Source organism: Protopterus annectens, chromosome 6.part0 (genome assembly GCF_019279795.1).
Source record: "Protopterus annectens isolate FY-2018-M chromosome 6.part0, PAN1.0, whole genome shotgun sequence".
Lineage (NCBI taxonomy): Eukaryota > Metazoa > Chordata > Ceratodontiformes > Protopteridae > Protopterus > Protopterus annectens.
In genome coordinates, this window is record NC_056737.1 from 1,830,347,598 (window position 1) to 1,830,361,341 (window position 13,744).

The 13,744-nt window shown below is 38.8% G+C and overlaps 1 protein-coding gene across 1 annotated transcript in view; it reads right to left on the reverse strand.

Annotated features, from left to right (window-relative positions):
* Positions 1 to 13,744, reverse strand: part of VPS45 (vacuolar protein sorting 45 homolog) — a 1,242,679-nt gene that overhangs the window by 1,039,329 nt on the left and 189,606 nt on the right. The window contains exon 3 of the mRNA XM_044075179.1: positions 3,136 to 3,196. Coding sequence (XP_043931114.1) covers positions 3,136 to 3,196 — 61 coding nt within the window. The remainder of the gene's footprint in view (positions 1 to 3,135; positions 3,197 to 13,744) is intronic.

Sequence of the window (13,744 nt, forward strand, 5' to 3'; positions counted from 1 at the left end):
TATTCCCAGGTCACGTACTTCATTACCAACCCTTAAAATCAATTTGGAAAACTAGATGAGTGATAAGCACGCTTCACCTGTCAGATGGGAGAAAAAAGTATTAAATGGGGATATTATTAGTCTTCTCAATGCTATTTGATGGTCTCACTGACCATACGCTTAGTGAGAGCCTATAAATCTATGAACAAAGGGATATTTTGCAGGCAAGCATGTGGGATACCAACACACTAGTAACTGCACCAAAACAATGTCACAGGGATACAGGAACAGGGAACCCATACAGACCAATTAATGTACTTAGACTGCATTTCACAGGCAATGCTGCCTACTTGGCTGCAACCAAGGGTTATGGCCCTTATCTGAAATCCTCAAAGATTTGTTTAGGCAAGGTACAAAAGGGTTTAGAGCCAAACGTGTGCAGTGAGAAAGTGTGTGTATGGCATCCAGAAATGGTAGTTCGGGTACCTATATGCCTTAAAAGGTGGCAGCCAGTACTCACTGGAAAAAGCATCATAGATGTTCCTAACCTGTGCCATTTTATACCATAAGTGGCTTCATACAAGGCTGGATGATGGATGACACATGATACAGGTGGAAGCAGACAGAAAGACATAACTGAAAAGTGAAGGGAATGATACAGAGGAAACCATTTTACCTCTACATTTCACGCAACTTGCCAAACATGCCCATGTTGTGGCATTTTAGCATTATCTGGTGGACCTGCAAAGAGTATTTCAACTGACAGATATACCAGCACAATATTCTACACTAGTGTCCCCTACAGTGGTCAACACCATTCTGCATGTAGTAAAACCACATACAAATATGTACTGCTACAATAATTAATATATAACATTATGTGATATGTGCAGAGCACGTGACACAAGCATTACATCAGATAAGGCATTCATAACAAATGCCAAGCATATCATCCTGTGTACAAAACAGAAAGCCTCCACAGATACATAAACTACACAGATATCCAATTACAAATACCATACGCACACATCAGTAGGTGTGTCTTACGCAACCAATAACTGAGGCAACAGCATGTGACTATACCTTGGTAACCACAGGTCGATAATCTGCACATCTAGTGGAAGCTACTGGTGGTGTAGATGCTTGATAGACGCTAAAACTTCTGATACCAGTACAGCAGCACAGCAGCAACCTTCTGAATATGGGTCACTCCAGCAATGGATGCTGTGTGAGTGTTACACAACAGCTTCAATCAAAGTACCCCAAAAAAACATCACAGCTGTCCAACAGCCTGTAAGGGCTCAAAACACTTCAGTGCAAGTTGCACAAAATGCAGACTGCATAACATCTCAATATGCCCTGGTGGCTATGCATACCTTGGGTCAGATACCAAGCAACAGTATATACTTGTACAATAGCAGATATTCCTGTGTGATCCCACAAATCTAGCTCAGTGCAGACATGACTGGAGCAAAGCAACACTGGTGCTGGAAAATCTGGTACAGAAGGCTACTATACTGAACTACAGTTGTGTCTAGCTTGCGTGTATGTGTATATATATATATATATATATATATATATATATATATATATATGTGTGTGTGTGTGTGTGTGTGTGTGTGTGGGGGGTGCAGATGAAAACAATTTCATCTCATAAAGCTCACTGCCCACATCACATAGTCTAGTAGGTGTAAAGTGGGAGGTGCTCAGGAAACAGGCTACAGCCTGACCTTTGGCTACTGTTCCCACATACTGCCTGTTTCACTACAATAACATTGTACTGTGTACCTGTCCAGATAATGAAAATACACTGATGACCCTATCAGTGCAGCCCTTTCATTCTCTGAGACCCTACTACCCACAGCTGATGGTAATGGCCAGCTGCTGACACTGGCATGTGTGTATTATCCCTGACGCATGCAAAATGTGTGCACATGTAGATCAACTGAAAAAAAATGGTACTTTAACCATCACCATTACCAATTCAAGCACTGGGTGCCACTCCTGTTGCAGTTGCTATTCTTCTTCGGATATGAGATGCAACTCTGGCAAGAGGATGCCTGTGTTGCCCAGAAATATAAGAAGCTACCTCTGCTCTACCTCATACATCAGTTCAGTGGTAACTACACTGGCCCTGTTAAGCATATCATCTATATGCAAGGACAAATAGATGTGGACATCAGACTAGCATACATGATCTAATGGCTAAAGAGTACCACAATCCTAATATAGTACCAGACATACCTATGTCCAAACATATGTTCTAGTGGTCTGCACTGCTCCCCTCTTTATGTACCTCAGGGAGGATGGTGACAGCCTATGTCTTTGGTAAACGTAACTGCACAGGAATTTCAGATACAGTTGTTGAGACAAGTACATACTGAGTGCCACGCATTGTCTGTGGCACGGTGCATTCTGGATGCAGAAGAGTAAGTGGTATAAAGGTTGGAGGGACCTCCCTAATTCATCCCGGGCAACAGTGACAAAGTACTAATACCCCTGTCACATCAATATACCATACATATACAGAAACACACAGATAGAACACACATGCATAAACTCACATGCAGTTCCCTCTTTCATAGGAATGTATTTACCTGAAAGTGCTTATTTAACAAATCACAGCATTATCTCTTAAACAGCCCAGATTCTTTTAGCAAATAATACATCTTACAATTTTAGTGTAGGTCTTGTCAATGATATGCATTTCTTTGGCCTAGTTGTGCATGGAATGACTAGGAATAATGCAACAGTGAAACAGTTTCTCATAATACTAAAGATGTTGTTGAGAAAGGGGTACCGATTCATGCAAAAGGTCTAGAATGGCACCTGTAATGAAATTCATCTTCCATTAAAAGATCTGCATAGGAAGCTTTTCAAGTAGGACTCTGTGGTCAGCGATGGGACCGCCTGTGAATTTCAGTGAGAAGCTACATTAATCAAGTGTTGTTGCAACTGTAAGTCAGCCCAAATGAGCATGTGTGCGCCATCCTGTCAGTCTGCAGTGATTCATAACAGAAGTCACACTTGTGCACCACTTCTGGGGAACCAGAGACCGGAACCAAAACATCTAAAGATGTCATTATTATGATATGAAGAGTGACAATTAGATGTCAGAAATAAAGCATTTGAAGCACAGAACTCACACTCACTTACATATGAAATAGACACTGTATTTGGGTCTATGCAGCTCCTGGATCAGGTGCTCTACATTGTCCTGCAGAAAAGAGAATAAGGACAAAAGTTAGTATCATGTGGGTACATACTGTAAGACAGGCTATATTACTTCTGAATTATCACTTCGAATCTAGAACTACTAATAACCCAACCTTTTCTGAACCCATATGGTGTGTGTGTGTGTGTGTGTGTGTGTGTGTGTGTGTGTGTGTGTGTGTGTGTGTGTGTCTGTGTGTGTCAGCAAGCATGCATGTGCATAGACCCAGGAACCTGACAAAATGAGGAGCACATAAATGAAATCCTGATGTTCAAGCCCTTTCAACAGGCAGGTAAGTAACAAAAACACATCTCCAGTCCTCAAATGTCATGGTTAGTGGCAAGTGAAACACCATTCTGAAAGCTAAGTGCATCCATAACAGGTTAAAATTAAAAAAATAAGAATGCCAGTTGCTCAATAATCTGCATGTAAAAAATCAAGCTAGTTTCCAAGCAGCCTTGTTCAAAGTTTACAAATATTTTTCATCCTTTGTGTTAACACATTTTTTTTAAAGAAACATCAATTATGATGGTATAACAAAAAGCACGAGTGCAGCAAGAGTAAGGGCTATAACAACGTAGTTTAATTTCCAGTTGGTGTGCACAAACAGATGAGCGCTTTCACAATAAATGCTTCTTCAGATCCTCCTAGTGAACACAGAAGTCGCTCTTTATATAGCAGATCTAATTAGCCAATTGATAATTGCTCATCTTACTGTTGACAGCTACGGTGGTCGCGGCTCTAGTGATGTTATCACGTTTGATTTTGGAAGGGGATGACGTATTACGTAAGATTAGTAAGATGAGCAATTATCAATTGGCTAATTAGATCTGCTATATAAAGAGCGACTTCTGTGTTCACTAGGAGGATCTGAAGAAGTATTTATTGTGAAAGCGCTCTTCCGTTTGTGCACACCAACTGGAAATTAAACTACGTTGTTATAGCCCTTACTCTTGCTGCACTCGTGCTTTTTGTTATATTTATCCAATTCATTTTTCACGGAGTGACAGCATTTACTTGTGGAACGATAGATTTTGTACATTGATTAATTATGATGGTATGACTTACTAGTAATCTGTTATACCATATTCTAACATTTACTGTCATTTTAAATGCTATACACAGAAACTCTTGCATGGAAAAAAAACGATACTAATTAATACACAGCAGGTAATCAAACAATGGATTAGGAGAAATCACTCAAATCAAGGTTAGTGCCAGTCTTCAGAAACATTTCTCCATGGGTGGGTGGGTGGGTGTTTTATAGCAGAAAATTATCTGTACTGCCACCATTACTGTCTGCTATGCTGTAGCCCCTTGGCAAACAGGACATACAGCTTCCTGGTACAATGCTATCCTGACAGTTGCAGAGGGCTTTTTCAGTATGAGCAGCAAATACAATGAAGAACAAAGACCAGGAACCCAATGAATAAAATGTATTCCTCTCTGACGTCTCGGCATACACTGCATTCTTGGAGTACACAGTTACTTCACATCACACACTTGGTTTACATGCACTATTAATAGGCAAACAATAAAATCATCAATTAATACCAAAACTAATACATGCCAATTAAAAATCAACATTCATACCCCTGGGAAACAAAGTATCAAACTTTAATATATACACTGTTTCTTTATAAAGAAGTTTATTCTTGCAAACGCCCCCCCCCCCCCCACAAAAAAAACCTACTTTTTCTAAAATTGTGGCTTGTAAACCACGAACCATGTACCATGTGCTTCTAAAAAATGTGCCACTGAACTCTGTTACAACCAAGTGTGTGATGTGAAGTAACTGTGTACTCCAAGGAGGCAGTGCATGCTGAGACGTCAGAGAGGAATACATTTTATTCATTGGGTTCCTGGTCTTTCTTCTTCACTGTATTTGCTGTTGCTGCTTTGTAGCTTTGCTGTTGTATTTGTGGCTTTTTCAGTATGCCCTACCCACAGCCAAGCTGGTTCATCTAGCAACTGTTGGCAGGTCCTAATGTGGTACCTTACCCCCTTAGATCTTCAGGTGAAGAACAAAATGAAAATTAATAAATAAAAGGTCCAGCTCCCCTAGTCTGGCACTCTACACCATACTGCTAAAGTGTACCTCATCATGAAGAAGGTTCTAGATTTTGGCTTAGAAAGTACATATTCCCTGCAGTCCCAAGGGTCAGTCCAAATTTAAATGTTAAGATTTTTGTTTTAACTCATATCATTGGCAAGTAACACTGAATCATGTTATTTCATTAAGTGAATGCTTTATAAGTAAAAAATAACACATCCTAGCTATCCTGCGAGCTCACTAGTTGAAGCTGCTGGTAAGGTGTTAATACGTGTTCCAAATTTTGCCCATTTGTACCCCATTATGTGTGGCAATGTTCCACATTTTGGAAACAGAATGTTGAGAGCTATATTCCATACTACGACCCATTCCCTATCAAAAAAACACTTCTTGCCAGATCCACTCCCTCTCCCTTGCCCTTCGACTCTTCAGTGAAGACCACTGAAGAGTAAATAAACAGCTATACCTTGGCTGAACACCATAACCCTCACCCAGGATATGTAAGCTGACAAAATGCTACTCTCCCTTATCCTCCCAGGATGGGCAGCTCCTCAGGGACTGACTTCAAAAAGACAAACCGTTTACAACTGTATGGCAAAATGTCAAAATTCACCCATGATGGCCCCACAGTGGATATGGGATATGCAAACACCTATGTCAAGGATCGTTATGCTTATTCAGATAAATCCGTTGACAGAGCAGTCCCCACAAGAACCAAACACAGTTGCAAATTCAGCAACAAACTACACTGGTGGCAGGTAGATATTATTAAACTATGCTACAGAAGGAATAAATTTCTTAATTACCTTGTACAGCCAGAACATCCCATCTCAAAGGAAATATAAAATGCCTGATCAAGAAACTGATGACAGTTATAAAGACCAGCAAAGCAATACATGAATGTTGCCTAGCTTCCAAGGTTAAGAATAATTCTAAATCATTCTTTAGCTATGTTAAAAAGTTAAGGAATAATTCGCATTATTGATCCAAACTCATCGGGTGGTGCAGCGGTAGCGTTGTTGCCTCACAGCAAGAGGTTCTCCCATTCGATTCTCAGCTGGAGCACCTTCTGTGTGGAGTCTGCATGTCCTCCCCACAGTCGAGTGGCATTCGAAAGACATGCATAGAATGGGTGTGCCTTCGTTGAAGGTTGGGCATCGAGCTGGCACCTAGGCACTGTAAGAATCTACTACCAATCATTAGCAGACTGGAGTTCCGCTGTGGAGACCCCTAACTGGGAAAAGCCGAAAGAACAACAACAACTGATCCAAAGTCATCTATAATGGCCCCTCCCATTGTCATCCTAAAGACATTACCAACATACTAACAAATAAGTTTGCTGCAAATTTCTCCCCTGAAACTATCATCCCCATTCTATCGCAAGGTATCATACCCTTCAAGCACTGTCCAACACCAAAAACATCTGTTCAACAGGGTAGGGCAATATACCACTTTGTCTTATAAATGGTGACCCCTTAAGTTGTACAACTTAGGCTTGTCACAAGATATATTCCAGTGGAACATTGCAGTGTTGCCGTCCCTCCATAAGGGTACCTCTTTTGACCACGGTATTTACAGACTGTTAAGATCAAAAATAACTTCATGCAACACAATTAAGCACGCAACACAATTAAGCACAGTAGAATAATCTCCTTTATTTTACAAGAACACATGTACAAGGGAGATCAGGCAATTAAGGCCTTGTCTCCTAGAGCAAGGAAACTATGACTATTTTCATACTGTAAAAGCTACTGAGCAAACATTTTGGTATCTATCAGACTACAGCTACTGAGCAATTAAAACTAAAACACCTCTACGTTGTTTTGCTAACTAAAGAATTTGTAGACCCGTTATCTGTGCCCTTCCTTACTGGGTACATGTTCTGATTTTTCATGTTGAACCATCCACATTGGCACTCGGAAGCAAAAGATTTCAGCATAGGCCAAATTTGTCAGAATCTATGTGAAGCATCACTCAAGTCATATACTTTTGTTAATGACATGTCAAGAACAGCAAGTTTTTAAATGGGTAGACACTTTTTCATATGCAATCAAACATTTTTTACATGTCATTCTTTTTTTACCTTGGTATGCACAACACCTGTTCAAATGCTTTGCATAAACAGTTTTATGAGCAATAAACCAATGTCTATGTTTGGATGGAATAAAGAGACTGAATATTTTTTTTAATTTCTGCCTACTTCCCAAACAGATTACCATATATATATATATATATATATATATATATATATATATATATATATATATATGTCAATAATTTTTTAATACACTTTTCTCGCTATCCTCTTCTTTATTATAATTTTCTTTAATTTAGGTCAGTGGCATGGTTTCATTTTTATTTTTAATATGCGCATTTTGTAATTTAATACTTTTTCTAGATTCAAGAAGTTTCATGAGCAACGTTTTGCACACAAATAAAATAATACCTAAAAGAACAATTATACAACTTCAAGGGAGAAATTTACAGAATTAACCTGATGACTGCCTACTTAAATGTGTCGAAGGTGTATGTCACCATATCATACAACGGAATTGTTTATAAGCTTTAAACAATGATCTCTATATCTGGTAAGGTGAATTGCAAACTGAATCAAGGACAGAAATCATGTTAAAAGGGCCAGTGAGTCTACCCCAATTAGTGAAAAAGATATAGATTTGTTTATTTATAAACTAGTATATTTTGGAAATCATCTTATTTTTTAAAAGGTTGACAGTTGATTAGATATGTTTATTAGTTAGTTAAATATTTTGTTGTATATATCATTTATAAAAATATTTTATGTAGTCTTATAAGTTTTATTAATAAACATGCTTGGTTATATTTAAGTAATATGCCATTAATGAGCCTTTATACTTCAGTTGATGTATCAGCTGATCACGAGCCATTAGTATTTAAATGGCACTTTTACTTTTGTTCCCCATCTGAAGAAGTTCGTATATGCTACGTACGAAAAGCACTTAAGTTTTACATTAAACGGATTTTTCTTTCGGTTTGCCTGCCTATTTGTGGAATTTGGAAGTTTTTCTTTGTGTTTCATATGTTTCTAGTGAAAAAGGTGACCAGTGGCATTCATCAAGGTTCCACACTAGGGTCATCTTTTTTGACATTTATTAATCTGAACTAAACATTGACAAAGCTGGGTAGAGTTATCATCATTATATATATATATATATATATATATATATATATATATATATATATATATATATATATTTATCATCGACTGCTTAGCTTGTTGAATGCCAAAACGTCGACAGCCAAGGGTCAAAAACTTACAATCTCGAATGGCCAGTTAAGCGAATTCTTTCATCGGGAAAAAATTCGCTTGACCATGCCAAACTAACAAACTTCAAAGCCGTAACAAAAGTGGGGGGTTTTGTTCCCCACAACCTCCCTACTAAATATACCAACTCCGAGATTGCTCTACATTGGGGAAAGGGCAAATTACTGATAATGGCCAAGCAAATTCTTTCCCGATGAAAGAATTCGCTTAACTGGCCATTCGAGATTGTAAGTTTTCGATCCTTACCTGTCGAAGTTTTGGCGTTTGACAAGCTAAGTGGTCGATGATAATAATATAGACCCATTAAATCAACCAATGATACTTATTCTTCTCCAAAAGAACTAATGCACATGCCTTATAATGCCTTATGCACTGAAAATGGTCTCAACCTAAATGCTCAGAAATGCAGCATAATCTCTTTTGGAAAACAACTAATTCCTACCACCTACTGTAGCAATGACACCCCAGTCTTCAGTGAATCTGCAATCAGTGACTCTGGCACCTAAGTCAGTGACTCCCTTTCCTTTGATCATACAGACTTCTTAGGGGAGACTTATGCCTGGCCTACAGAGCAATCCAAGACCCAAACCTAATGAACTTGCTGCATATCAGTAAATAAAATGGGACTAGGGCAACCCATTCCAGGGACCCAAACATGGCATGCGACTTAAATAGGACATGCTGGAGGGACAGATCTATCTCCCAGCAACTGCGGTATCTTTGGAACAGGCTACCAATTCATATGAAACGCAGCACCTCTATCAGACTGTTCAAGAGGAACAAGGACAAGTGGATGGGGCACCATAAATTCTTATTGGGAATAAAGCCCACAAGCCTCCTGGACATGGGCAGTCATCACTAAATTCAGTCTTGGGTACTGACTAGCATTTCTAAGGTATCACACTGGGATGAAATGGCTAGTCTTAAAATGACCTCTGGGTCGACACCCTAGTAATCTCCTATAATCCTATGATACTGTAGCAACTGTAGTCAGAAAATCTTTCATCTTACAAATAATCACAAAGGACATCTCATCTAAAATTAAGGAAATTACTGTTCTCATGTACTCTGCCCTAGTTAGACCCACTATAGAATACAATGCAGCCTTTGGCATGTATTGCACTAGACACATCAAGAAATTTGAAAAAAAAAAAGTAGAGGTTCCTAACAAAAATGGATCTCAAGCCTCAAAAATCTTAGGTCTTAGGAAAGGCTGGAATCACTGTCCATGTCCCTCCATTCTGTCACATAGATATTTTTAACAGGAGACCTGTGCCTTGCTTTCCATGCCCTCAGGAATCTTATTATCAAAGATTTCCTCTTTCTTGCTATATCAAATCGGGTAGCCAACACTAGAACAAGAAACATCAACTTACTTCAAGTAATAAACAAAACTTGGGGTGGGAGGTTGGCCTAATGGTTAAGGTGTTTGCCTTACTGACACAAGGTGCAGGGTTTGATTCTCACAAGAGATACTTGGCTAGGCTTAAAATGGCCCACACAGCCTAGCACTAATCTATGAACCTAAGAACCTAAATGGAGTTAGAGGTTCATTACCACATGCCTCCCCCCCATACCTCTCAATTGTCCAGATTTTCACAGAATGTCCAGAATTTTGGCATATTTTTCTGTCCATTTCTCATAAAATTTGTTTTTTTTTTACTGGCAAATCACTAGGATGATCTGAGGATTGAAGTCACTAATTAATGGCATAAATTTGATTTTCAGGATTCAAATCCTTCAGAGAATGCACGTTAAAACAATCCCTATTACTCTAGCAACTTTCTAAGTTTTAAGAGCTTTATTTAACATATCCTAGTTCTGAGCCTTTGTCCTCCAATTTTGCAGGGCTTTATCCAGATTTTTTGCACAAAGTGGTTTAGAGGTGTTGCTCTGGAATAGACTTCACTTGCATGTTAAGCAATTTGACTCCACATTAGCCTTGAAACATAACTTAGACAAATGGAAGGATCCTCTAAAATACACTCCATGGCTTTGGCCTTGCCTTCCTTGAAGAGGTTGGCAGAGCCTTAGGGTGGTTATTGGCAAGGCACACATAGCATCTGGTCAAATAGCCTTGAATTTCCTATGTTTCTTATGATTTCTATGAAGTCGATACTGTGCAAGTGTGATGACACTCTGTTTAAAATAAGAATGTAATGCTACCAAAGTACTTAAAAAAGTCATCAGTTATTTATTAAACTCCGATCATGTAAGTCATTTTTAATATTTAACCGAAGACGCACATACTTCAGCAACTGTCAAGCATAGAACATTACTGAAGTTTTTAGTAATAGAAAGGCACACCATGTAAAGCATAATGATTTTGATACTGGACTATAAAGCTGCACACTTGAGCTAAAAGTCACCTCAGCCCCTGCTTACATAACATAAAACACCTGAGCATGTCCCTTCCTTAGGCTCATCAGGTCTCCAGTTAAAAGCTTCAATGTTGTTATTGGGTAATGTGCAGAGCTGCCTTTAATTTGAAATATTTTTTTTAACGTTACACTTCAGCACGACTTGAATGTGGGTAATGATTTACTTTCCCCATGGCTGCCATGGTTTGATCAGGAGGGTAAAGCCCTAATGATTAAAAACATCCAGCTGTGGGTAAATCCAGCACTACCCACATTCATAAATGGATTATGGTTATTATATACTGACATTATTTCAAACTTCTTATCTATTCCATAATAATGTCATCATATAAATGGACTTCAGTGCTCCTGTAAGGGTTCCCCATTGTGAGGATGTCTAAAGCTCAGACCATATATGCGTTCAGCATACACATGTTGATGCTTACACACTGCATGTACTGGATTACGTTTCCCTTTTTTATCTGGTTGTTTTTAATTTATTTTCTTTAATGATGTTCTGTGCAGGCACATGCAATAACTTTGAACAGTAACAGAAGTTAAACAGAAATTTTGTAACATAGAAAAACAACAGCGGTGACTGCTGTTAGTAGAGTAACTGCACTGATAATTTTGGCACAACTACCAAGTACTGTTCTAACAGCAGTCACAGCTGTTGTTTTTCAACGTTATGAATTATTCTCTGTAAATGCTTCTGCTACCCAAATGCAAGTTGCAGACATTCAGACAGCAACACTTAAGTAATTTGCAACACAAGAAAGGAGCAGTCATGACTGCTGCCATTTCAGTACCCAGTAGCCACAGAGATTCTCATTTTTTTGCATGGCAGCCACCTCCTTTACAATCACCATATGTGCATATCAATGAGCGTCTATTGCACAACATGTAGTGCCTAGTTTACTGACTCCATATCACTTCCCACTATACTTGCATACTGTTTACAGACATTTTTTTTTTTTGCATATTAACATCTTGGATGGGCAATAAACAGAGCTGTAGCCAGCTTATCTTGCACACAGTGCTGGCATCTCTCAACTCTAACTACAAGATTAAAAACAAAAACTCTTTACTACTTTGCTACAACTTGTGCTACGCAAGAAATGCTGAAGCAGGCACATCAGTCCTGACTGTAAAAGGAGAATCTACCAGAATTCATGTGTTCAGCATTTCTGAATGCTGATATGGACACACACACAAACACACACACACACACACACAGACACACAGACACACACACACACACACACACACACAAGACACACACACACACACACACACACACACACACACACACACACACACACACACACACAGACACAAGACACACACACACTCCTTCCACCCAGGAAAGCTGCCCCTTCATTCTACCCTAACAATGTTTATGGCAAAGCTGGAGCCCCACAGGGTGGAAAAAAGCAATAAAAACTTGAAGATAAGCCCTTCAACATTATTTCTGAAGCCTACTGATTCTCCCATATTGCTACACAGAACAGAAAGACGCTGCCTTAGCTGTACAAATACCACAAAGCAGAAGTTTATGCAGTGAGCCAGTCAAAATCTCAGAATGCTTTAACTCGAGAAGTTGTACAAAGCTCTTCAAGTGCCATCTCCTTTGCCCTACATTTCTTTTAGGTTAGAGTCTGAAATATTCACAGCAAAATTAAGCCTAAGTGTTACGTATCAAACACAGAAAGTGATGGTACAAAAATATGTTCACCTCTTAAGCTAAGCAGTTTAGAAAGATGAAATGTGAGAAGAAAACAAACTTCCTGAACACAAATCCACTTATCTACAGTCAAAACCAGAAACAAGCAGTTAAAAATATGAGAAATACATTGAACGCGTAAACAAGTTTTATCTCTTGCTTTTTGTCTTTTTAAACAAGACCTGCCAAATTATGAACATATTACCTACAGGCACACATGCACACAATACACTTATCTGTTAGTGTGTAAAGCGAGATTTTAGTTTTATAACAGATGTCGCCATATATTCACGATTTTCAAAGTAACACATTTATAACATATGGCAACAACGCATAGAAGCAAAAAATCACTTGCATTTCCACAACCAGTATTTATCAGTGATATCAGCTGGGAAGAAGGCGGGAATAATAGTAAATCAAGCGAATATTAATATTAGACTTACTGCTGAACTTTCTAAGCAAGCTTTGAATGCATTAATGTATTTATTTATTTTGCAATTAGGACTGAAGATGGGTTTGTCTGTCTAGATTTGTAAATCACATCTGACATACTAAAATCTGTTAATGACCAACATTTCTGCCTTGAGTTATTTTTTTCTTAACTGTAAACTGTCACACTAATGTGTATACTGATCTCCCACCATTTGACTAAGCCAAGTTATGTTTTGATAGTCCAAAATGTTAGTGGCGGTTTCAGAATTAATTTTTAAAACAGCACTGTCCAAGGCCAAGAATACAGTTTCTACGGGACCTGACAATATCCCTGGCTGTGTTCTACATGAACTACAGAGTGAACTGGCACCACACCTATGTGCCCTGTTCAATCACAGACTCACCTCAGGCTTTGTCCCTACCAAATGGCACACTGCTACAGTCATCCCTCTCCACAAAGGAGGAGCGACTACAGACCCTGGGAACCATCACCCCATTAGCCTGATGAGTCTGATATGCAAAACTATGGAACACATCATCATGGACCTAATAAACAAGGATATAGGGAATCTCCAAACTCTGGATCCCACACAGTTTGGTTTTGTGAAGGGTAAATCATGCCTGCTCAACCTAGTTGACTTCTCTGACTCAGTTACCAGAGCTGTGGATGAGGTCAAAG